Source organism: Sus scrofa, chromosome 6, assembly GCF_054392235.1.
Source record: "Sus scrofa isolate SSC_HxYL_T2T_F1_AM1 chromosome 6, Sscrofa_HxYL_maternal_Yorkshire_Landrace_v2.0, whole genome shotgun sequence".
NCBI classification, from domain to species: domain Eukaryota; kingdom Metazoa; phylum Chordata; class Mammalia; order Artiodactyla; family Suidae; genus Sus; species Sus scrofa.
Genome location: NC_139388.1, coordinates 39,590,911 through 39,617,739, shown reverse-complemented (window position 1 = coordinate 39,617,739; position 26,829 = coordinate 39,590,911). Strand labels below are relative to the sequence as shown.

The 26,829-nt window shown below is 40.5% G+C and overlaps 2 protein-coding genes across 7 annotated transcripts in view; one reads left to right on the top strand and one right to left on the bottom strand.

Annotated features, from left to right (window-relative positions):
* VPS35 (VPS35 retromer complex component) overlaps positions 1-6,554 on the bottom strand; it is a 32,972-nt gene extending 26,418 nt beyond the window's left edge. For all 3 annotated transcript variants that reach the window (XR_014805960.1, XM_084960350.1, XM_021094246.2), the window contains exon 1: positions 6,493-6,554. Coding sequence is in view for 1 of the 3 variants with exons in the window: in XM_021094246.2 (XP_020949905.2) it covers positions 6,493-6,495 (3 nt within the window). In the remaining 2 variants the exon portion in view is untranslated. The remainder of the gene's footprint in view (positions 1-6,492) is intronic.
* A 197-nt stretch (positions 6,555-6,751) lies between these two features.
* ORC6 (origin recognition complex subunit 6) lies at positions 6,752-15,782 on the top strand. 4 transcript variants are annotated; one of them, XM_084960351.1, is made up of 8 exons: positions 6,752-6,962; positions 7,244-7,246; positions 8,517-8,646; positions 10,283-10,446; positions 10,641-10,730; positions 12,766-12,878; positions 13,693-13,761; positions 15,219-15,782. In XM_084960351.1, exons 1-8 carry the CDS (start codon positions 6,826-6,828, stop codon positions 15,344-15,346), a joined length of 834 nt encoding a protein of 277 aa, XP_084816477.1. In that variant the 5' UTR covers positions 6,752-6,825; the 3' UTR covers positions 15,347-15,782. The 4 variants fall into 4 exon arrangements, 3 of the variants coding, with proteins under 3 accessions (XP_084816477.1, XP_020949906.1, XP_020949907.1); XM_021094247.2 differs by lacking the exons at positions 6,752-6,962; positions 7,244-7,246 and adding an exon at positions 6,970-7,125; XM_021094248.2 differs by lacking the exons at positions 6,752-6,962; positions 7,244-7,246 and adding an exon at positions 6,970-7,125 and having other exon boundaries at positions 8,475-8,646.
* Positions 15,783-26,829: the final 11,047 nt, after the last annotated feature.

Here is a 26,829-nt window from a genome sequence, read left to right as displayed (position 1 = left end):
TACAGCCCTGATAGAAAGAGAGAGAGAGAGAGAGAGAAGGAAGGAAGGAGGGAAGGAGGGAGGGAGGGAGGGAGGGAGGGAGGGAGGGAGGGAAGGAAGGAAGGAAGGAAGGAAGGAAGGAAGGAAGGAAGGAAGGAAGGAAGGAAGCAAGCAAACAAATAAACAAATCACTTTGTTTACTCATCCGTAAGGTCCATTAAAGGAGATTACAGGAATTCAGCCACATCTTCAGGCTCCACTTCTGATTCTAGTTCTCTTGCTATTTCCAGCACATCTTCAGTTACTTCCTCCACTGAAATCTTGTACCCAGGAGGGTCATCCATGAAGGCTGAAATCACCTCTTCCAAACTCCTGTGGATGCTGATATTCTGACCTCTTCCCATGAATCACAAATGTTCTTAATGGCTTCTAGAATGGTGAGTCCTTTCCAAAAGGTTTTCAATTTACTTGACCCAGATTTATCAGAGGAATCACTACCTGCCATAGCAGCTATAGCCTTATGAAATGTATTCCTTAAGTGATAAGGCCTGAAAGCTGAAATGACTCTTTGATCCACAGCCTACACCATGGATATGTTAGCAGGCATGAAAACAATATTAATCTTGCTTGTATATTTCCATTCATGCTCTTGGGTAACTAATGTGCACTGCCACTGAGCATTACTATTTTGAAAGGAATCTTTTTCGGAACAGTAGGTCTCAACAGCAGGCTCTAAATATTCAGTAACCCACGTTGTGAACAGATGTGCTGTCATCCAGGCTTTGTTTTTTCATTTACGGGCACAGACCCATAATTCATAAGGACCTCAGGATTTTAGGAATAGTAAATGAGTGTTGATTCCAACTTACAATGTTACCAGCTGCATTAGCCCCTAAAAAGAGAGTCAGCCTGAACTTTGAAGCCAGACGTTGACTTCTCCCCTCTAGCTACGAATCCTAGGTAGCATCTTCTTCCAATATAAGGCTGTTTTGTCTATAATGAAATCTGTTTAGTGTAGCCACCTTCATCAATTATCTTATCTAGACCTTTTGGATTATAGCTTCTGCATCAGCACTTGCTGCTTCACCTTGCACTTTTATGTTATAGAGGAGCTTCTTTCCCTAAACCTTATGAACCACCCTCTGCTAGCTCTGATTTTTCTTCTGCAGCTTCCTTACCTCTCTAAGCCTTCAGAGAATTGAAGAGAGGGCACTGGTCTGGATCAGGCTTTGGTTTAAGGAAATGCTGTGGCTGGTTAAACCACTTATCCAGACCACTAAAACCTTCTCCAGAAGGCTGTTTTGCCTTATCACTCATGTTTAATGAAGTAGCAATTTTAATTTTCCTTCAAGAACTTTGCTTTGCATTCATAACTTGACTAACTGGTGAAAGAGACTGAGCTTTTAGCTGATTTCAACTTTCACATGCTTTCCTTGCTAAGCTTAATCATTTATAGCTTTTCTTTTTCTTTTCTTTTTTTTGTCTTTTTGCTTTTTAGGGCCACACCCACGGCATATGGAGGTTCCCAGGCTAGGGGTCTAATCGGAACTGTTGGCTGCTGGCCTTCGCCAGAGCCACAGCAACCCCAGATCCAAGCCGAGTCTGCAACCTACACCATAGCTCACAGCAACAGTGGATCCTTAACCCACTGAGCAAGGCCAGGGATCAAACCCGAAACTTCATGGTTCCTAGTCAGATTCACTTCCGCTGCACCATGACAAGAAGAACTCTACTTCTAGCTTTTGATTTAAAGTGAGAACATGCGACTCTTCCTCTCACTTGAACACTGAGAGGCCACTGCAGGGCTATTAGCTGAACCAACTTCAATATTGTTGTGTCTCAGAAAATAGGGAAGCCAAGGAGAGGGACAGTAACAAGAACAGCTGGCAGTGGAGCAGTCAGAACACACACAGTACTGATCAATTAAGTTCGCTGACTTACACAGGCAGTTTGTATAGCCCAAAAACAGCAACATCAAAGATCAATGATTACTGTACCAACTATAATAATGAAAAAGTTCGAAATATTGTGAGAATTACCAAAATGTGACACAAAGACATGAAGTGAGCAAATGTTAGAAAAATGGTACCAACAAATCTGCCAGATGCACGGTTGCCACAAATCTTCAATTTGTTTAAAAACACACACATACATACACACACAACAAAGCAAAGCACAATAAAATGCAGTATGCTTGTATTCAAGATAGGTAAATCATCCACAGAAATAGAAAACAGGAGTTCCCTTGTGGCATAGCAGGTTGAGGATCTGGCATTGTCACTGCAGTGGCTTGGGTGCTACGGTGGCACAGGTTCAATACCTAGTCCAGGATCTTCCAGATGCCACCCTCTCCCCCAAAAAAGCAGACCAGCAATAAGTTACCAGGAGGGAGAGTGAATGACTAACTGCTTGATGGGTACAGGGTTTCCTTCTGGGTCATAAAAATGTTCTGACACTAGACAGAGATGGTAGTCATACAACACTGTGAATATACTAAATGCCACTGAATTGTTCATTTTAAAGTGGTTAATTTTATGTTATGTGAACTTCACTTTCTTAAATAAAATGACTTATGATAGAATGCCTCATAAAATAAACTGGGAAAGCTGGAAGGCAAGGACTTATAAACATGAAAGTTAAATCTGATCTGCTCCATTATGAAGATACTCAAAACAACACTTAATTTCAAGATTAAAAAAAAAAAAAACATTAAAACCCACTTCAGAACTAGAAGAGTTTATAAAAATTGAATACTTGCTGGTCTAATTTTGGAAAGCGAAAACATTAATTGAATAGGCAATGCTAAGCATCTCTTTATTTTTTCCTGTAGCAAACTCTATTAAACTGAGTTTCTCTGTGACCACACTTCTTCATAAGCATAGATAAGTTTCGAAGAAACAGTCAAATTAAAGAGAAGACTAATTTATACAACAAAACTATAAGTGTAAAATGTTGGTCTCAGAGACAAGGAGGATATGAGCACTTAAGGATTCTGACTTAATGAAATTCACTATTCATCATGGGGTGGTCCTCTGGGAACTTCAGTGAGACCAAGCTATAGTTTTGATTTTTTTTTGCCTTTTTACCTCTAGATGCAATAGATTTAACAATGATCAGAATCAATGGATTTCATTAGGCTTAGGTGGACAACTTAGAGATAAGCAGTAATACTTAACAATACTTAATACCTAATTTCATTAGGCTTAGATGGACAACTTAGAGATGAGCAGGACATTTTTATAATTTTTATTCTGGAAAAACATATATAACGTAAAATTTGCCATCTTGACCATTTTTAAGTGTACAGTTCAGTGGCATTTGGTACATCCACACTGTTTTACAGTCCTCATCATCATTTATCTCTAGAACTTTTTCATCTTTCCAAAAGGAAACTCTGGGCCCATTAAACAGTAACTCCCCATCCCCCCACTCCCATCCCAGGCAACCACCATTTTACTTTCTCCAGGAGTTTGACTTCTCTAGGACTTCATTTAAGTGGAATACAACATTTGTCCTTTTGTGCCTGGCTTATTTTACTTGGCATATCCTCAAGGATCATCCATGTTGTAGCCACTGTCAAAATTTCCTTCCTTTTTAAGGATAAATAATATTCCATTGTGTGGATACACCATTGGGTTTCTCCATTTATCTGTTGTTTATTATATAGCAAATAAAACTGTGGTTATAAAGAGACTGCAAACAATTCAAAAATGTTTATATAGAATTGACTAGAGTCAATCTTCTATAAACAAACACTAGCAAAAATTTTCAACTTTGTATCAACTGGGTTTAAAATTAATAGAAACATATATAAAAAGTAGAAAATTATAGATTTATTAGTAGGCTTCAAATGAAGAGATAACGCTATGATAAATAAATGTATTTTTACTTATTACTTTTTAAGACAATGTAGTTATTGGACAAATGGCTATTCTAAGGGAGCATCTAGACACATCCTGGGAAGTGTCACACAGAACAGTGTTAGTCATAACATGAACATACTCTCACTAACATGAGCCAGGAGTTTCCTTGTAGCTCAGCAGGTTAAGGATCTGGCATTGTCACGGCAGCAGTTTGGGTTGCTGCTGGTGTAGGTTTGATCCCTGGCCCAGGAACCTACTTCCACATGCTGAGGATGTGGCCAAAAATACCCCCCAAAACCACACATGCCAGGTACCCAATGTGGTTCTCCATTTACAAAATGACTCTGTATGTAGCAGCAACATACATCACAGAAAAATGGAAATACTACAGAGTCAAGGCCCATCTGAGCTTGAGACCCAAGCCAAACAGCCCTTCCAAGTTTACAAAGTTAAAAGGTGCAAGAAAACAAAGGTCAAAAACGATTCTCCATTCAATGTGCTTTCCTTTCCTCTTGTATCATATAGGAATAATATGAGCACTTCTATCACTGTTATGAGTAATAAATGAAATGACACAAACAAAGCCCCAGAAGTGCTTAGCACTTGGTAATAAGAACTTCCCATAAGTGTTACCATTATTATTATATTCCCCTTAGATACCAGCAATTATCCCCACCCATCCTAGAAACTTTTTTGTTCATCAATCCCTCCGCTATATGCTGTAGATGTAATCTAACAACGCAATGCAAATCAACTGTAAAATGAAAATAGTCTCACTAAAGTACAGAATTTCATTATGTTAATGAAAGTATTATTTTTAAAATAAGGCACCAAAATAGCAATTGAACTACTGCTAGGGAGAACTAAGGATGATGAAGGGATGAGAACATCCAAACATAATTTTAATACTCAAGTGTCTCCAATTCCATTTACCAGTAAGTTTCCCCAGGAATACACCATGAGCATTCACTTCTCCAGCTTGCCCTACTGGCAATACACTTTCTTCTCCACCTGGAGAATTTCTGCTCACCTTCTTCAGGGTCTCAGAAGATGAGCTCCCCAGGTAGAACTCTCTTCCTCCTTGCCCTCACAACACTAAGATGACAGGGCTAGTAATGACTGTATTACATTAAATTCCACAAGCATGTCTTCCCTGCTAGACTCTTAAGTTCTTTGAAAGCAAGGGTTAGTTTCCAGTGCCCAGCCTGGAAAGCATATAAGATGAATGAGGAATTGAACTGGATCCTAAAATTTTAGGATTGGGAAAGGCCCAAGAGGCCAACATTTGTTTTCAGATATAAAAGTGAGACTCAAAGAAGATCGAGTGACTTGCCCAAGTCACAAAGACAGTGGCTATGACGAGTCTGCTCCTCAAGTTTTTGTTGCCCATAAAATTCATGAGGACAGAACTCTGTGTCTGGCTCATTGCTTCAAATTGGTTCATCCAACACATAACCAAGACCTATAGTAGAACATCAGTTAAATACTCTGATTATGAAACCCTATAAATGTCGTAGATTGAGTGTTGAGAAACAAACATTTGTCCTAATTTAATTTTTGCAGCATTCCTATATCAATTCCCAACTAAAAATTCTGAGAAATAAGCAAAATCACTTTGTATGACATCAAATTATATGAAAGTAATATATGTCAAACATTTAATACTGCTTTTTGGAATTGACACATTTAAAGTGAAGCCTGTCTCCAGGCTTACAGGTTTCCAGAAGCCTGACTATATAAAGTGAATAGTGAGATAATTAAACCTGACATACTGTACACCAACATCCAAAAACATTACTTACATGGTGCAGACTATGTCAAGCGTTAATAAAATGCAAGTGACAACTTGCCTTTGTGGAAACTAGACACAAAGATTCACATTTTGAGGAAGTTCAAGCTCACGGGCCAAAAGCCAGACTTGATGCCATCACGGAGAGGCGCTAAGGAGAATGCCCACTTCCAGTAAGTAAAATACTTGGATTTCATCAATGGGGAACTCAGAAAGAGAGCCAGAGCGCCCAATGAACAAATGTTAAAGGAAACAACAGTCTCCTTTCCGTCTCTCAGAATGAAAGCATATCAGATAGCATGAGTCCTTCCAGGAAATTCACGTAAGCGAGTCCCTAGAATTCGCTAACATACACTGCAGGGGGCTATGAGGCCGAGAAAGGCCAGGGCACCATCATGGCCCCTCCGGAAGGTATTCCTTGCACACGAAAGGGACAAGAAAGCACTACCAGGCACAAAGGTGGAAACGCCAGCAAGGAAGCAGCCTTTGGGCGGGTCCCAACCCCACCTTTGAGCCTCAGGCCCTCCGCACGCCCCCGTTCCACCCAGACTTCCAGACCCGGTATTCGGGATCCCCTCAAGGCGGGGCGGTGGCCTTCCGGGACCCCCACAGGCAAGGAGCTGAGACAGCCCCTCAAAGAGCAACGGCAGCGGCCAGGCGCCGCACCCACCCACCCGGGCCCGGATCAACCCGTCTGCGGCCTTCCCCGGGCTGTCCCCTATCCCACAGGCCAAGCCAGGCTGGTATTAGCCCCGATCAGGCCGCGGGGCCCCGACTGAGCTCGCAGGGCTCCAGGGTGGTGGGAGCGAGCAGGGGCTGGGAAAAGGGTTGGCCCCGGGCCCGCTGCCCCTCAGCACTCACCATGGCGACTCCCCTGAGCCTGCAGCAAGCAGCACCCACCCCGCGCGGAGCCTCCCGCGGTCAGGTGACTCTGCGGCCCCTCCAAGCCCCGCCCCCTCCAGCTCCGCCTTCGAACCCTACAGGCGGCTCCTCTATTGGCCGGCTTCTAGGAACCTCGAGTTTCGCGTATTTATTGGCCCTTGTCACTTTACGCTAGACTGATGGACTTAGGTTCCAGCCAGTCTCTCCACAGTGTGTGGCGGGCGGGGCAGTGCAGAGTAGCGGGGAATCTCTCCTGCGGGAAGGAGACAGCAAGAGTGAAAGGCAGGGTTTGAGTCTGTCAAGAAGGGAGGAATGGAAGAAGTGGGAGCCGCCCGACCTCATTCACTTTCTGCCTTGGAGCGTGCACTCGCAGCGCGCATGCGCAGAAGAAATACCAGGATTGGCGTGCGAGGCGGCCTTAACTGTTCTTCTGGACCAATCCAGATGCAGCGGGGCGCTAGGGCCCGGCCCCCACAGGCGGGCGCGGTGTCTGCGCGCGGGTTTCGTAGTGTCGCAGCTGTTTGCGGGAGTGGTTCTTGTTGGCGCCATGGACTCTGGTCTTATCCGGCGCTTAGCCCCGCGCCTGGGCATTGCCGAGCCGGAGGTGCTGAGGTGAGTCCAGCCGCGCACGCCCTAGAGGCCCTGCGCTCTCCTCGGACCAGGCCCCGGCCTTTCTCGCGCGAAGGCGGGATTTAGGCCCTACTTCAAGAAAAGCCTCCCGGCAGTGGAGGTGGCCGGAAGGGCGCGAGTGTAGACGTCCTGGATCTGGGGGCTGCACAGTGGGGAAAAGGAGAGAAGCGGAGAACTTGGGTCGTTACGCAAACTTACGGAGGGTCTGTTGACGGCGTTGAGGCAGGTAGACTGGATACAGAACCCATGGAGGGCTGTGTCTTTATTGGCAACGACAACGCCGAAAACGAAGCTGGCGGTGGGGCGGAAAACTTGCGGGAAAGCCACGGAGGGATGTCATTTGCGCTGAGACCCAGACCCGAATGATAGAAGGTGCCGGCCCCGGGAAGATGTGGGGAGAGGCCGACAGAGGCAGCAACCTGTGCTAAAGTCCTCGGGTGGGAAGGATTTTAGCGTGATCCGGAGTTGGAAATAAAGTATGGTAGCTAAACTGAAGGGCCCGACTAGGCCTAGTTCCTGGGCTGTCAGTTAGGTGAGGAAAGGGAAGGAGGACTTATTAAAAGATTAAAAGTATGACCTCCTGGACTCGTAATCATTTAGCACAGTGGTTCTCAAAGTGTGGTCCTTGGACCAGCAGCATCAGTATCTTCTTGACGCTTGCCTCTCCCCAACCCCCCCCTCCCCAGGCCTACTGATCAGAAACTCTGGGTCTGGGATCCAGCAGTGTGTTTTCATAAGCCCCAGGGTGGCTGACTTGTACACTAAAGTTTGAGAACTACTGATTCGGAGGAAGGCAGAACCCTGGCCTCACCTGCCTGTCTCTGTAACAATTCATGCTTTTTCCAGAAACGGAAGGCTGAGAGAAGTGTTGTTTTTTGGAGGATTTCAAGAACTTTTACCTGAAAGAACTTCAGCACAGTCGTGTCTGTAGTCAGAGAGCTTGTTCTGTCTTATAGAATCCTGTCCTCCCCTAAAGGATAGGACTTTCTTTCCCAGCCCCAAATAAACTCGCACAGGACTTAGGCTCACAGCGAAGTCACCAGGCTGAATTCATTGTTTACCAAAGTGCAGGGCCAAACTTCTAGATAAGAATTTTAGTGAATATGTTGCTCAGGAGGCAGTTCTGTTGTGGCTCAGCGGGTTACGAATCCAACTAGTACCCATAAGGACGCAGGTTCAATCCCTGGCCTCACTCAGTGGGTTAAGGATGCAGCGTTGCAGTGGTGTAGGTCACAGATTTGGATCCCATGCTGCTGTGGCTGTGGTGTGGGCCAGCAGCTGCAATTTGGGTTTGGCCCCTAGCCAAAAGAACTTCAGAAGTTCTTCCATAGGCCACAGGTGCGGCCCTAAAAAATAAAAAAAATGTTGCTCAGGAAAGCAGAGGAGTACTTGCGACTGTCCCACGTGAAGTGTATTGGCCTGTCTGCACATACCACAGAAACCAGCAATGCAGTCATGTGCCTGGACCTTGCAGCTTCCTGCATGAAGTGCCCCTTGGACAGGGTAAGTAGGTCCCACTGCATGTCTGAATGCTCTAGTGCAACACTGAAGTTTAACCATACTTTGTAATTTTTGGTTTGACTAGATCCCATCAAAACTTGTGTTTTAGAATTTTCTTGGCTAGTCACATATGTTATTCTAGATGAACTTTAGAATCATTTTGTCAAGTTTGGGAAAAACTAGTTTTTGTCATGTGCTCTTTACTCTTTACTATCTAGTTTCCCCGAGCACCTCTTTACGCAAAGCCATCTTCTACACTGCCACTGGCATCATCCTCCTAAAGCACATACTTTAAAACCCATGTATTATTTTTGAATGTCACAGTGAGTGAGAGCACAAGCTGTGGAGTCAGCAAGGCTTAGAGGTTGAGACCAAAACTCAACACCACCAGTTACCTGCTCTGAGTCTCCAGTTTCCTCATTCATAAATTGGGGGTAAGAATATCCATTTCACTGGATTACTGTAAGGATGAAACACATCCTTACAGTACTATATGTAACACCTGTAACACAGTACCTGTTATATAATGGTACACTGATTAAATGGTGCCATTCAAAACACCATTGGCTTGGAGTTCTCTTGTGGTGCACCAGGTTAAGGACCTGGCGTTGTCCCTGCAGCAGCTGAGGTAACTACTGTGCCACAGGTTCAGTTCCGGACCAAGAACTTGCATATGACACAAGCATGGCAAAAAAAAAAAAAAAAAATACCAAACACCATTGGCTCTCAAAGGGTTGGCTCCCCATCACAATCCAGTTCTCCCACCCCTCTTAAACCCTATCCTGAAGCCACACTATTCATTAACAGACCATGCACTTTAATGAGTTATGACTTTGTAAATGCAATCCCCCCATTTTTTCAACCTGGAATTCTTTCCTTGCAAGCTCCTGTTTGTCTTAAAATGACCCTGTTACATCCTTCATTAAGCTTTGTCTGCCCAGGCATAGCTGGTGTCCCTCAATTGTGGATCCTCCCGTTTCTCTCTCAGGGTCCCTCTCCTCTCCCTTTCCTTGTTCCACACACCCAACCACCCACTCTGGCAACTTCCCTCCTTCATTTTCCAAGTGAATTGGCACCATTGCTGAAACAAGTGACCATATATGCACCTCCTATTTTTTTATTCACAGCTTGGCTACACTGGATTATAGTTTAAATTATCTGTGCACATGCATGACTGCTTTTTATAGTGTGAGTTTCTTGTGAGCAAGCAGTACTTAACTTGCCTGACATGATTACTAGTTTTTGACTACATGAAGCTAAACCTTTAGGTAGAGCGACTTGCCACAGAAATAATTAATTTTAAAAAGTTTACTTATGGAGTTCCCATCGTGGCCCAGTGGTTAAAGAATCTGACTAGGAACCATGAGGTTGCGGGTTCCATCCCTGCCCTTGCTCAGTGGGTTAAGGATCCGGTGTTGCCGTGAGCTGTGGTGTGGGTCACAGATGCGGCTTGGATGCAGCTACAGCTCCAATTGACCCCTAGCCTGGGAACCTCCATATGCTGTGGGAGCGGCCATAGAAAAGGCAAAAAGACCAAAAATAAATAAATAAATAAAAGTTTACTTATTAAAGGAGTGTTTGAAGGTACTAATATAGAGCACTTATGATTTTTATGATTCCTGTTTTTCCCCTTTCTAAGGCTTATTTAATTAAACTTTCTGGTTTGAACAAGAAGATGTATCAGAACTGTCTTAAATCTTTTGAGTATTTACTTGGCCTGAACTCAAATATTGGAATAAGAGACCTAGCTGTACAGTTTAGCTGTACGGAAGCAGTGAACATGGCTTCAAAGATACTGCAAAGGTATGAGGCATATAATTGAAAATCAATACTGATACATAAAGCAGAATGTTAATTGTCAGTCTTAAGAAATAGCTAATATGCTAAAGTGACAGAATGCATCTCTTATACATTTAAATAGTTTATAAGTTCTTGTTTGCATTTTCAGTCCCTTTGAAATATTTTCTAATAACTCAGCACATACTGCTTTCTCTTAGCTATGAGTCCAGTCTTCCACAGACACAGCACGTGGATCTCGACTTATCCAGACCGCTTTTCACCACTGCTGCATTACTTTCAGCATGCAAGTAAGTTTTCCTTTTAACATTCAGAGAAGTCCATATTTATAAATAAATTTCTCATTTCCAAAGAATACCTCTAATTTTGTTGATTTCAACTCAGAGCATATATTCCTAAATAACATTAGGAGTAGTGGCCAAGCGACTATTCTTCCTCCTACAGTAGAGCCAGTAACTTGGAACTAGTGTTGCCTGAAGTCCACATGCCAAGTGTGAGCTGTATATATACGTTATATAAACAGCTGTGTGTGTGTGTTCATGTGTATATGTATATATCACATATATATGGATATTCTGATTTCAGGGTCTGCCTTTTATAAGCAGTGAAATTTGTCATTAAAACAGTGGTTTGCAATTTTCCAGTTATATATATTTTTTAAAGTACTGATTGCTACTTTTTTTTAAGTAACTTATAAAGCCTTTAGATAAATTCTTACTTTGAATCTTTGGGGTTTATCTATGTGTTTACTGAAATGTTACCCTGGAAATAGTAGTAATTGTTATTTTTGTCTGAAATTGTCTTGTTTTTTTTTTTTGTCTTTTGTCTTTTTGTTGTTGTTGTTGTTGCTATTTCTTGGGCCGCTCCCACGGCATATGGAGGTTCCCAGGCTAGGGGTTGAATCAGAGCTGTAGCCACCGGCCTACTCCAGAGCCACAGCAACGCGGGATCCGAGCCACGTCTGCAACCTACACCACAGCTCACGGCAACGCCGGATCGTTAACCCACTGAGCAAGGGCAGGGACCGAACCCACAACCTCATGGTTCCTAGTCGGATTCGTTAACCACTGCGCCACGACGGGAACTCCTGAAATTGTCTTGTTTTATCTTGCCAGAAAACACTTGAGAAAACAAAGTGTAGCTGGCCCTTAAAGAATAGGTTTCTTACTACCTAACCACTCATTTTGGTATGTTTGGCTCTATTAGCTACTATTAGGGATTAATTAGCCTCCATAGAAAATGTCCCTTTAATTCAACAAAGGTGTGTGGAGGGAGTGTGGCTGTTATTGTAGAAAACAGTATTGAAGTTTCTCGGTGGCTTAGCGGGTTAAGGATCCCATGTTGTCACTGCTTTGGCTCTGGTTACTACTGTGGCATGGGTTCAATCCCTGGCCCCAGGAACTTCTGTATGCCACAGGTGCAGACAAAATAAAAAGAAAACAACAAAAACAGTATTGACAAATAACTTCACTTTTGAAACCAAGTTTCACTAAGCAAAAAAAAAAAAAGATTTGAATGGGGCTGTTATTGTGAATAAGAAGTTTGTTTTGAATTTTTCATGAGTGGTTCTCGTAGAGTTTTGTTAGGGATTTTTTTTTTTTTTTTTTTTTTGGAGGAGAGGATGGTTTATATTCATGTAGTATAAATGTAAATATCATGGGTAAAAGCAAGTTGAACACTTAAAAATGCTATAATTGTCATTCAGCAATTAGTAACATCTGAGATTTACTAGAAAGAGCTCTATAAGGCATGAAGCACTATAGCAAATGTCTTTTATGTAGCCTGTTTGTTTGGGTGGTTTTTTGTTGTTTGTTTGTTTTTTGTCTTTTTGCCTTTTCTTGGGCCGCTCCCACGCATATGGAGGTTCCCAGGCTAGGGGTCCAATCAGAGCTGTAGCCACCGGCCTACGCCAGAGCCACAGCAACACGGGATCCAAGCGGCGTCTGCGACCCACACCACAGCTCATGGCAATGCCGGATCCTTAACCCACTGAGCAAGGCCAGGGATCGAACCCGCAACCTCATGGTTCCTAGTCGGATTCATTAACCACTGCACCACGACGGGAACTTCAGTGTAGCCTGTTTTTTTCATAACAGATCTCATGTGCATTTTACTCACAGTCCAATAAATACCTAAATAAATAACTTTAAAAGGCAAATTTGCATGGTTGTAGCTAATGATATATATGTTTAAAGTAAAGGAAAACTAGACAGTTGTGGGCTCTTCATAAAGCATGAGTTGAAAGGAAACAAGTTGATAGCTGGTTGCACAAAGAAGATAACTGTACTGATCTTAAGAAGATTAATTTATTAAATTCTTTCATAGGATTCTAAAGCTGAAGGTGGACAAAAATAAAATGACAGCCACATCTGGTGTAAAAAAAGCCATATTTGATCGACTCTGTAAACAATTAGAGAAGATTGGGCAGCAGATCGACAGTGAGTATTTATCCCATGGTTCGGATCATGTCATCCGAAAATGTAAACCTGCTGGTAAAAGTCAAATATTTTCAAACCTATAAATAGCTACATTCTTTCTTTTTTTTAATGGCCGTACTCATGGCATATGGAAGTTCTTAACTGACTGTGCCACAGTAGGAACTCCACACTAGCTGCTTTCTGAATTCTAAATTTAACCTAGATGAGATAGAAGTTCCCTTCATGGCTCAGTGGTTAATGAACCCAACTAGGATCCATGATGATGCGGGTTCAATCCCTGGCCTCGTTCAGTGGGGAAGGATCCAGCGTTGCTATGACCAGTGGTGTAGGTTGCAGACACGGCTCGGATCCCATGTGGCTGTAGCTATGGCATAGGCCAGCAGCTGCAGTTCGGATTCAACCCCTAGCCTGGGAACTTCCATATGCCACAGGTACAGCCCTAAAAAGCAGAAAAAAAATAATGTAGACAAGATAAATTTTTAGTGAGAAAATTGTTTTTTCTATTTTTCAAATAAAGTAGCTTAATAAATTTTAAGAAAAGCCCTGTGATTCTGTGAATTCATGCTAGAAAATAGATTCTCTGTTAATATGCTCCAATGTTAAATGCCAGCCTCCGTGTACTAGAATAGAAATGATTCTTAAGTCTGATAAGAAAAGCTGAAGAAAAGAGAAGAACAAGATCATTTGCCTTCTCCTTATTCTAGTATTTGGTCAGTCAAAATATCTAATTTCTATTCGTGACCCAAAATATGCCTCCAAACTAAAATTGAAAATAGGAAAAAAATGAACGCTGATGATACTTTTTTCCCTAAAGGAGAGCCTGAAGATTCAGCCACTCCCCCACGGAAGAAAAAGAAGACAGTGGTTGAACCTCCAGCAAAGGGTGAGCATGCTAATACCAGATGAACATTGAAATTAGTACAATGGGATTAATGTACAGTGAGTTTAATGCAGTGAACCACCCTGTGCTGCTTTAATAGCTTGCCTTGTCAAAGAGTCAGATTTTAACTAAATCCTGACAGTTAATCATTTGATAAGACCAGTTTTCCAGTCTTCAAGTAGAAGTTTATAGAAGTATTGTGTAGTTAAGAATACATCTAAGGAGTTCCCCTTGGGTGCAGTGGAAAGGAATCTGACTAGCATCCATGAGGACTCTGGTTCAATTTCTGGCCTCACTCAGTGGATTAAGGATCTGGCATTGCCGTGAGCTGTGGTGTAAGTTTGCAGACGCAGCTCAGAATGTGGCTGTGGCCTAGGTTGGCAGCTGCAGCTCTGATTAGAACCATAGCCTGGGAACTTCCATATGCTGCAGGTGTGGCTCTAAAAAGACAAACAAACAAAAAAAAGAATACATCAGAGGCAGGGTTGTGGTGCCACAAATTAAGGATCCAGTGTTGTCACTGCAACAGCTGGGGTCACTGCTGTGGCTCAGGTTTGAATCCTGACCTAGGAATTTCTGTATGCAGGGAGCAAGGCCAAAAAAAAAGAATACATCAGAGGCCAAACTGCTTCGGTCCTGCTTTACCACCTACTGGCCACTTGACTTTAGGAAAGTGACGATTTCTATAAACTTTATTTTCTTAATCTCTACAAGTGAGTAACACCTATTTCTCAGTTGTGAGAGTTGAAGTACTTCGTTCAGTGCTTGGTAAATGTTTGCTATCATCACAATGTCTTGGATGCTTGGAGTGTAAGCGAGAGTGAAAAACCAATGTGTTAGCTTCTGTTTCCACTTTTCATTTTGGTGTCTTATTCCCTAGTCCCTTAATTAAAATAGACATTTTAAAGTAAACCAGCTTAGGGAGTTCCCATAGTGGCTCAGCAGAAACAAATCCGACTAGTATCCGTGAGGATCTGGGTTTGATCCCTGGCCCTACTCAGTGGGTTAAGGATCCAGCATTGCCATCAGCTGTGGTGTAGGTTGCAGATGTGGCTCGGATCCCGCATGGCTGTGGCTATGGCTGTGGCTGTGGCATAGGCCAGCAGCTATAGCTCTGATTCGACTCCTGGCCTGGGAACTTTCATGTGCTGCAGGCGGCCCTAAAAATCAAAAAATTAATTAATTAAATAAACAAGCTTAGGTTTTTTCTTAATGGCGACACCTGTGGCTATGGATGTTCCCGGGTCAGGAATTGAATCCAAGCCACAGCTGCAACAATGCTGGATCCTTTAACTGCTCTGCATCAGGCCAGGATTGAGCCTGTGCCTCTTCAGTGACCCAAGCAGCTAGTCAGATTCTTAACCCACTGCACTACAGTGGGAACTCCAACAAGCTTACTTTTTTCTTGCTTATTAGTAAACATAAGGATTTTGAAACATTAAAATTTTTTTCTCCCATAGAAACAGAGAATATAGTAGAGATCCCACATAAATCACAAAAAGACGAAGATGTGACACAGGATTATGAAGAATGGAAAAGGAAAATCTTGGAAAATGCTGCCAAAGCACAAAAGGCTACAACAGAGTAATTTCAGCTTCCAGGCTACCTTGTACGGCAAACCGAATGCATCTGCCACCTCAAGGAACATGTGGAGGGCTTTGGAATTTTCTTTGAACTTTTAGAACAAGGATCCTAAGACTCTTGCCTTAATAGCAAAGAAGCCAGCATTAGGGCTGAGCAGGCTGGTTCTGAAATGAGCAACAAATTCATTAGCTCAGCTGCAGTGCCTGGTTAGGTTAGCCTTGGCTCCGCACAGGTCTGTGCTCTCCTACAAAATGTAATGGGAGCCATTTTGCTTTTTTGCTTTGTTTTAAGCCAAAGATAGTTTGCTGTCCTATCCAGAATGTGAAATTCAGTCTGAGTGGAGTCTTAAAGATTTTACTTAAGTTTTTGTGTAAATCTCTTGGTTTGACTAAATCAATATATGGTACAACCTAAGTTAATAAATGTTATTTTTATATGCATTCAGAGTGCTCTTGTTATGATTTTGGGAGAATCCTTGCTATGCCAAAAAACCATCGCAGGAAAACCCAGTTCGCTGAACACTAAACCACACTGCTCACTAGAGCACAAACTCTTAATTCAGACTTTCTGGATTTAAAACCCTGCCCAGCCATTTACTACCTGTGAAAACTTGAGCAAATTAATTAGCTTCTTTGTGCCTCATCTATAAGTAGGAATTAAATTGGCGTCTACCTCATAGAATAATTTGGAGGCGTATCCGAGCTAATTGATGTAAGACATTTAGCACAGTTCCGGACATAAGTATTTAGTAAGTATTGAAATGTAGAGAGAAACACATAAAGAGGTCTCACGTAGTGAATTATATATTAGCATTATATTAAAAAATTAAGAAACAGAACAAACAGACAACATGGATGAACCTAGAGGATGTTATTCTAAGTGAAGTAAGTGAGACAGGGAAATACGTATGATCTCACATAGGGAATCTAAAAAACAAATGAATAGACGTAAAACAGAAACAGATGCATAGATATAGAGAACAAATTGGTGGTTACCAGAAGGGATGAGTGAAAAAGGTGAGGAAGATTAAGGCGTACAAACTAGCAGTTACAAAATGAATCACTCATAGGGATGTAACAACATAGGGAATATGGTCAATAATATTGTAATGACTGCATGATGACAGATGGTAACTATACAGGTGATCGTAAAGTACAGAAATCTGGAATCTCTGTATTGTACACCCAAACTAATAAAATATTGTAAATCAATTATACCTTAAAAAAGAGAGACGAGTTTCCGTCGTGGCGCAGCAGAATCAAATCAGATTCTGTGGGTTAAGGATCCGGTGTTGCCATGAGCTGTGGTGTAGGTCAGAGATGTGGCTCAGATTTCATGTTGCTGTGGCTGTGGTGTAGGCCAGCAGCTGTAGCTCCGATTGGACCCCTAGCCTGGGAACTTCCATAGGTCTTGGATGTGACCTTAAAAAAGCAAAAATAATAATAAAAGAATTCACAACCTGGAGTTTTTCTGTGGCACAGTGTGTTAAGGATCTGGTATTGCCACAGCTGTGGCACAGGTTGTAGCTATGGCTCAGATTTGAACCCTGGCCCAGGAACTTCCATGTGCCATGAGTGTGGTGAAAAAAAATTACCTAATAGTTCCATGAGGAGTACAATAGAGTGATTGCATTTAAATTTTTAAAACCTATTCAGAATGTTATCAGTAATGATAGTGGTTGCTTTCTGTCTGCTACAAATAAGGCATAATACCTGCTGCATAGAATGGGAGTGACTGAAAGAGTGATTTCTCTTTTTCTGCCCCCATTTTAGTCTACAATTCAGCAAGCTAAGGCTAGAAAGGTGCAATAATCAAATGATCTCAGCACAGGCATAATGCCCCGCAGTCCTGAGGTAGAGAGGAAGGACCGTGAGCTTCGTGAGCTTTGGAACCACACGTACTTGCATTTAAATTCAGAGTCTGCCACTTATGCCCTAAGGAAATTTCACAACCATAATGAGCTTCAGTTTCCTTGCTCATAAAATGGAAATATCTACCTTGTGAGAATTAAAGGTAATGCTCTAAAGTATGTGACACATAGAAGGCAGTCACTAAATAGTGTTTCTTTTATTATTTTGATCTAGATAAGTGATTCTTTTCCTCTTATATTTTAAGAAGGTATATAATTTTGGTGCCAAGATTTAGATTCTAGCATTGGGTCATCACCAGGTAAAGTTAAAGCATATTCACTTTTTTTAATAGTGGTAAAATACGTATTAAATTTTTACCATCTTAAATTTTTTCTTTTTATTGGCCACACCCATGGAATGTGGAAATGCAACCTGCGCCACAGATGCAGCAACACTGGATCCTTAACCCACTGTGCCACACAGGAACGTCCATTTTAATTTTTTTTTTTTTTTTTTTTTTTTTTTTGTCTTTTTAGGGCCACATATGAAAGTTCCCAGGCTAGGAGTGGAATCAGAGCTGCAGCCGCTGGCCTACACCACAGCCACAGCCACAGCAGATCCAAGCTGCATCTGCAACCTACACCACAGCTCACGGCAACGCCTAATCCTTAACCCACTGAGCGAGGCCAAGGATCAAACCTGCATTCTCATGGATGCTAGTCAGATTTGTTTCCACTGAGCCACGAAGGGAACTCCCCATCTTAATTTTTAAGTGTACAGTTCAGTAAAGTGCATTCATCTTGTTATGTTATCTCCGGAACTCTTCATCTTGCAGAACTGACTCTATGCATGAAACCTATTAAACAGCTCCCATTCCTCCCTCCCCCAGCTCCTGGCAACCACCATTCTAATTCCATCTCTGAATTTGACTAAGTACTTCATCTAAGTGGAATCATACAGTATTTTTTTGTAATTTGCTCTTCTCATTTAGCATAATATCCTTGAGGTTCATGTATATTATGACACATGTCAGAATTTCTTTCCTTTTTAAGGCTGAATGATTTTTCCATTGTGTGGATATAACACACTTTATCAATTCATCTACCGATGAACATTTAGGTTGCTTTCATCCCTTGGCTGCTGTGAATAATGCTGGATTAAACATAGGGATATCTATATATCTATATCTATATATATCTTGGAGACCCAGCTTTCTATTTTTTTGGGCATTTACCCAGAAGTGACACTGCTGCATCATATGGTAATTCTATTTATGAATTTTTGAGAAACCACCATATTGTTTTCCATAGCAGCTACATCATAGTACATTCTACCAACAGTGCAAAAGGGTTACAATTTCTCCACATCCTAAGCAACACTTATTTTCTGTTTTGTTGTCAATAGCCATACTAATGGGTATGAGGTGGTATCTCACTGTGGTTTTGACTTGTATTCCCCTAATGCTTAACTGAGCACTTTTTCATGTGCTTGCTAGCCCTTTGGAAAAATATCTATTCAAACCCTTTGCCAATTTTTAAAATCTTTTTTATTATAGTTGATTTACAATGTTGTGTCACTTTTTGCTTTACAGCAAAATGACCCAGTAATTCATATATATATTCATATGTATATATATACACACACACACACACACACACACACACACACATTCTTTTTCTCATCTTCCATCATGTTCTATCACAAGAGATTGGATATAGTTCCCTGTGCTCTAGAGTAGGACCTCATTGTTTATCCATTCTGAATGTAATAGTTTGCATCTACTAACCCCAAACTTCCAGTCCATCACAATCCCTCCCCCTCCCCCTTAGCAATCACGGGTTTGTTTTCCATTTATGAAGTCTGCTTCTGTTCTGTAGATAGGTTCATTTGTGTCACATTTTAGATTCCACATATAAATAATATATGATATTTGTCTTTTTCTGACCTACTTCACTTAGTATGAGAATCTCTAGATCCATCTATGTTTCTATAAATGGCATTATTTTGTTCTTTTTTATGGCTGAGTAGTACTCCATTGTGTATATACCACATCTTCTTAATCCATTCATCTGTCAATGGACATTTAAGTTGTTTCCATGTCTTGGCTATTGTGAATAGTGCCGTTATGTACCTGTATGTATCTTTTTGAATGAAAGTTTTGTGCAGATATATACCCAGGAGTGGGATTGCTGGATCATATGGTAGTTCTATATTTACTTTTCTGAGGAAACTCCATACTGTTTTCCATAGTGATTGTACCAATTCACATTCCCACCAACAGTGAAGCAGGGTTCCCTTTCTTCCACACCCTCTATGGCATTTGCCATTTGTAGACTTATTATGATAGCCATTCTGACTGGTGTGAGGTGATACCTTATTGTAGTTTTGATTTGTATTTATTTCTCTAATGATTACTGATGTTTAACATTTTTTCACGAGCCTATTGGCCATCCATATATATTCTTTGGAGAAATGTCTATTTAGGTCTTCTGCACATTTTTTAATTGGGTTGTTTGTTTTGTTATTGTTGAGTTGTTTGAATATTTTAAAGATGAAGCCCATGTCAGGTGCATCATTTGCAACTATTTTCACCCATTCTGTAGGTTGTCTTTTCATTGTTTCCCTCCTCCCGCCCCACCTTTGCTGTGCAAAACCTTGTAAGTTTGATTAGGTCACATCGTTTTATTTTTGTTTTTATTTCTATTGCTTTGGGCAACTGACCTAAGAAAACATTTGTAGAGTTGATGTCAGAGAATGTTTTGCCTGTGTTCTCCTGTTGTCTTATCTTACATTTAAGTCTTTAAGGCATGAGTTTATTTTTGTGCATGGTGCGAGGGTGTTTTCTAGTTTCATCGATTGACATGTAGCTGTCCAGTTTTCCCAGCACCACTTTCTGAAGAGAATGTCTTTTTCCCATTTTATATGCTTACCTCCTTGGTCAAGATTAATTGACTATAGGTGTCTGGGTTTATTTTTGGACTTTCTATTCTGTTCCATTGATCTGTATGTCTGTTTTTGTACCAGTACCACACGGTCTTGATTACTGTAGCTTTTTTTTTTTTTTTTTTTTTTTTTTTTTGTCTTTTTGCCATTTTCTTGGGCTGCTCCTGCGGCAAATGGAGGTTCCCAGGCTAGGGGTCAAATTGGAGCTGTAGCCACTGGCCTACACCAGAGCCACAGCAACTCGGGATCCGAGCCGCATCTGCAACCTACACCACAGCTCATGGCAATGCCAGATCCTTAACCCACTGAGCAAGGATCGAACCCGAAACTTCATGGTTCCTAGTCGGATTCATTAGCCACTGAGCCATGACGGGAACTCCCTACTGTAGCTTTGTAATATTGTCTGATGTCTGGGAGAGTTATATCTCCTGCTTTGTTTTTTTCCTCAGGATTTCTTTGGCAATTCTTGGTGTTTTATGGTTCCATATAGATTTTTGGATTATTTGTTCTCATTCCATGAAAAATGTCAAGAGTAATCTGATAGGGATCACATTAAATCTGTAGATTGCTTTGGGTAGTATAGCCATTTTAACAGTATTCTTCAATCCAGGAGCATGGGATATTTTTCCATTTCTTTGAATCCTCTTTAATTTTCTTGATTAATGTTCTATAGTTCTCAGAATATGTCTTTCACCTCCTTGGTCAGGTGTATTCCTAGGTATTTAATTTTGCAGGGTATGATTTTAAAAGGTATTTTTATATTCATTTTGTAATATTTTATTGTTAGTAAACAGAAATACAACTGACTTCTGAAGTTAATCTTGTATCCTGCTACTTTGCTGAATTCATTGATCACTTTGAGTAGTTTTTGTCCAGAATCCTTAGGGTTTTCTATATATAGTATCATATCATCTGCATAAAGTGACAATTTTACCTCTTCTCTTCCAATTTGGATAACTTTTATTTCTTTTGTTTGTCCAATTGCTGTGGCTAGGTCTTCCAATATTATGTTTAATAAAAGTGCTCGTGGGCATCCTTGTCTTGTTCCAGATTTTAGTGGAAAGACTTTAAGTTTTCTCCATTGAGTATTATATTTGCTGTGGGTTTGTCATAAATGGCTTTTATCATGATAAGATATGTTCCCTCTATACCCACTTTGGTAAGAGTTTTTATCATGAATGGATGTTGGATTTTTTTCACATGATTTTTCTGAATTTATTGAACCGATCATGTGGTTTTTGACTATTCTTTTGTTAAAGTGATATATTACATTGATTTGTGTATGTTGAACCTTCCTTGTGAACTTGGGATTAATCCCTCTTGGTCATGGTGTATGATTCTTTTTGTTTGTTGTTGGATTTGGTTGGCTAAATCTTGTTGAGAAATTTGGGGTCCACATTCATCAAAGATATTGGCCTATAACTTTCTTTTCCGGGGGGTTCTTTGTCTGGCTTTTGTATTAGGATGATGGTGGCTTTGTAGAATATCTTTGGGAGTGCTCCTTCTTCTTCAATCTTTTGAAAAGTATAAGAAGGATGGGTAGAAATTTTTCTTTGTTATGTTTGATAGAATTTGCCTGTGAAGCCATCTGGCCCTGGATTTTTGTTTGTAGGGACTGTTTTTCTCCTGGGGATCACTCTGTTCAGATTTTCCATTTCTTTTTGATTCAGTTTTGATTCAGTTGTCCATTTCTTTTAGCTTGTCAAACTTGTTGGCATGTTATTATTCATAGTAATCTCTTATGTTTTTTTGTATTTCTGTAGTATCCATTGAGATTTCTCCTTTTACAGTTCTTATTTTGTTTATTTGGTTTTATATTCTCTTTTTCTTGGTAAGACTGGCCAGAGGTTTTTCGATTTTATTTACCCTTTCAAGAACCAGCTCTTGGTTTTACTGATTTTTTCTATTTTGTTTTGTTTTGTTTTGCTTTGCTTTTTAGGGCCACACCTGTCCAATATGGAATTCCTGGGCTAGGGGCAAATTGGAGCTATGGATGTTGGCCACGGCCACAGCCACAGCAATGCAGGATCTGAGCCATGTCTGTGACCTACACCACAGTTCACATCAACGCCAGATCCTTAACCCACTGAGCAAAGCCAGGGATTGAACCCACATCTTCACGGATACTAGTCAGGTTCATTACAACTGAGCCACAACAGGAACTCCTCTATGGTTTTTTTAAATCTCTGTTTTATTATTTCCTCTCTGATCTTTATGATTTCCTTCCTTCTGCTGACTTTAGGTTTTGTTTGTTCTTCTTTTTCTCATTCCTTTAGGTGGTAAGTTAAGTTGTTGATTTGGCAGTTTTATTCTTGTTTGAGGAAGGCCTGTATTGTAATGAACTGCCTTTGCAGCATCCCATAGATTTTGAATGGTTGTGTTTTCATTGTCATTTGTCTCAAGGTAGTTTCTAATTTCCATTTTGATTTCCCCATTGACCCACTGTTTTTTTTTAGTAGCATGTCGTTTAGTCTCCTGTAGTCAGATTTTTCACATTTTTTCCCCTGTGATTTCTATTTTACTGACATAGTGGACAGAAAAGATGCTTGAAATAATTTCTATATTCTTAAATTTGTTGAGGTTAGTTTTGTGCCCCAGTATGTTGTCAATCCTAGAGAATGTTCCATGTGTGCTTGAAAAGAATGTATATTCTGGTTTTTTTTGGATGTAATATCCTGAAAATATCAATTAAGTCTAAGTGTTCTATTGTGTCATTTAAGATCTCTGTTGCCTTATTGATTTTCTGTGCAAAGAATCTGGCATTCATGTGAGTGGGGTGTTAAAAGTCTTATACTATTATTGCATTCCCATCAATTTCTCCTTTTGTGTCTGTTAGTATTTGTTTTATGTATTTGGGTATACCTATATTAGTTGCATATATATTGACAGTTTAATATTCTCTCTTTTTTTTTTTTAAGGGCCGAACCCACAGCATATGGAGGTTCCCAGACCAGGGGTTGAATCAGAGCTACAGCTGCTAGCCTACACCACAGCCACAACAACGCAGGATCCAAGCCTCATCTGAGACCTACACCACAGTTCACAGCAATGCCAGATCCTTAACACACTGAGTGAGGCCAGGGATTGAACCTGCAACCTCATGGTTCCTAGTCAGATTTGTTTCCACTGTGCCATGACTGGGAATTACTGATATCCTCTTCTTGAATTGATCCTTTTGTCATTAAATAGTGTCCTTGTTTTAAAGTCTATTTTGTCTTATATGAGTATTGCAACTCCCACTTTCCTGACATTTCCATTTACATGAAATATCTTTTTCCATTCCCTCACTTTCAATTTATATGTGTCCGTTGCCCTCAGGCAAGTCTCTTGTGGGCAATATATTGGAGGTTCTTTTCTTTTTATCCAGTCTGCCACTCTAGGTCTTTTGACTGAGGCAGTCAGCCCATTGACATTTGAGGTAATTATTGATAAATATGTATTTATTGAATTTTAAACATTGTTTTTCAGTTGATTCTATGTTTCTCCTATGTTCCTTTTTTTGGTTGGATGATTTTTTTTTTATGCTTGTGTCCTCTTCCTTTTAGTTTTTGTGAATGTATTGTTTGGTTTTGATTTGTGGTTGCTCTGTTTTTCAAGTATGCTAACACATTCTTCTATCTGCTTTCTTTAGCCTGATGGTCATAGAGCTCAAACACATTCTTAAAAAAAGAGTATAGATTTTTCTTACACTCTTTTTCCCTGCATTTTATATATTGATGTCTTTTTTTAAAGCTTTTTTTTTTTTTTTTTTTGGTCTTTTTGCCTTTTCTAGGGCCACTCCCATGGCATATGAAGGTTCCCAGGCTAGGGGTCGAATCAGAGCTGTAGCCGCCAGCCTACGCCAGAGCCACAGCAACATGGGATCTGAGCCGCGTCTGCAACCTACACCACAGCTCACGGCAATGCCAGATCCTTAACCCACGGAACAAGGCCAGGGATCAAACCTGCAACCTCATGGTTCCTAGTCAGATTCATTAACCACTGGGCCACAATGGGAACTCCTTGATGTCTTTTTTTAATACCTTCATATTTATCCTTTTGCTGTTCCTTGTGTTTATCATCACTTCCACAAATAGCTTTTTTTCTTTTTGATCTGCTTTCTGACTTATTTAAGTGATTACTTTCCAGTTGTGATTTCCTCCATCCTATATCTTCTTACTTCTTTACTTCTTAGAGGAGACGTCTCAGTATTTTAGTATGGGTTTAGTATTACTGTATTCTTTTAGTTTTTGTTTGAGAAATTCTTTATTCTCCTTCATTTTAAATGATAATCTTTCTGGGTAGAGTATTCTAGGCTGCAAATTTTTCCTTTTTAGAATGTCAAATATATCCTTCCACTTTCTTCTAGCCTGTAGTGTTTCTTTCTTTCTCTCTCTCTCTCTCTCTCTTTTTTTTTTTAGGGCTGCACCTGTGGCATGTAGAATTTCCCAGGCTAGGGGTCAAATTGGAGTTACAGCTTGTGGCAATGCCAGATCCTTACCCCACTGAATGAGGCCAGGGATTGAACCCACATCTTCCTGGTTACTAGTCAGGTTCTTAACCTGCTGAACAACAACAGAAATCCCTGGCTATTTCTGTAGATAAATCAGCTGAAATCCTTATGGGGGTTCCCTTATAATTGACTCTGTTTTTCTTTTGCTGCCTTTAGAATCCTCTCCTTATCTTTATCTTCTGCCATTGTTATTACAATATATCTTGGTGTAGGCCTGTTAGGGTTCAATTTGCTTAGGGCCCTCTGGGTTCCCTATGTCTTTATATCTGTTTCCTTTAGATCTGGAAAGTTTTCAGCCATCATTTCTTCAAATATATTTTCAATCCCCTTTTCTTTTTTTTTTCTCCTTATGAAATCCTATTATATGTAGATTGGCCCACTTTATATTATCCCATAAATCTCTTATATTGATTTCATGTTTTTTCATTTGGTTTTCTGTCTGCTGTCCTGATTTGAGTGATTTGCATTATTCTATCTTCCAAGTCATGTATTTGTTCCTCTGCATTATTCATTCTTCTTTTCAATGCAGATGAACCCAGCTTTCATCCCTACAAATGAAGTTTCTAATTTTACTTGGCTCCTCCTTATACTTTCTAGTTCCTTTCTAAAGTAACCCACTTTACTGTTGATATCTGCTCTTAATTCCTTCAGTATTTTCCCTCATTTTTGAACCCAATGTCTGTTAGCCTGCAGAGGTCTGTTTCATTGTTTGCTCCTTCAGGGAAATTCTCCTGTTCTTTTAACTGGAAGTGGTTTGTTCTTGTGCTTCATTTTGCTTTTATTTTTCTTATTCTGCAAAGCCTGAGTCTCAGTATCCAGTCCCCACCTGAGGGTCTCAGGCTGTTCTGTCCCAGGTGGTGGTACCAATGGTCTGTTCATAACACTTTCTGCTTTGCCCTCCTCAGTCTTGCTGCTGTGCTTTTCTCCAAGGCTTTGAGGTTCCCCCTGTATTCCAGCTGATCAGTTAGGTGGCCTCCTAGAGTATGGATTCCTTTCCTCTTACACAGCTCCCTCTCAGGAGGGGTCCTGTCCTGGTTCCTTTTTTTTTTTTTCTTTTCTTTTGCTCTTATTCCTTTTTTCTACCCAGTTACATGGAGGGTTTCTTTCTGTTTTTGGAGGTCTAAGGCCTTCTGCCAGTGTTCAGTAGATGTTCTGTGTAAGTCATTCTACATATAGTTTTTTTTTAAATGTGTTTGTGGGAGAAGGTGATTGCCATATCTTACTCCTCTGTCATCTTGTTTGGTAAGCCCTTTGCCCATTTTTTAATCTAGTTGTATTTTGTTGTTGAGTTGTTCTTTGTATTAAAAGATTGCAAATATTTTCTTCCATTCCTAAGATTGCCTTTTCACTGTTGATTTCATGAGCATAAATATAAGTGCTATTTGTGACTTTGTTTTCTATTATGTCTTAAAAGCAAGTGATGGTGGAGTTCCCTTTGTGGCTCAGTGGTTAAGGAACCTAAATAGGATCCATGAGGATGCAGGTTCAATTCTTGGCCTCACTCAGTGGGTTAAGTATCTGGAATTGCTATGAGCTGTGGTGTAGGTCACAGACACATCTCAGATCCTGAGTTACTGTGGGATCCTGCATTGCTGTGGCATAGGTGGGCAGCTGGAGCTTCGATTCAACCTCTAGCCTTGGAAACTCCATATGCCTCAAGTGCAGCCCTAAAAAGAAAAAAAACAAAACAACAACAACAAAAAACAAGTGATGGTAATTATTTTGATTTTCTGGAAAGTATTAGGTACTTGGGTATTTGTTAAATTCGTTGTGAGGTAGGAGAATTGCCTTAAAGGAATCATGTCCAAATGCCCCCCTAGTGTGGGAATCCTTTCTGTAATTTTCCAACATATTGATACTCCCAGTGATGGAAGCTTACTACTTAATGTCCACATATTTCAGTACTATTATAAAGACTTTTTGTAACTCATTTCTTTAACAATACCTCTTGGTTTATTTAACTAATTGAAAAATGTTTTATCTTGAAAATTTTCAAATGTATATATCTCTTTACTTAGAGGACAGTATAATGAAACCCAATACTGACAACCTAGGCCCAACAGTTAAGAGTTTGCCACACTTGCTTAACTGTATATCCCCTTTTCCTGAAGTCATTTAACACACATTACAACCATATTACCATTATCATGCTTCATAAAATTAATAGACACTCTATTACCAAACACATAATTTAGAATTGAA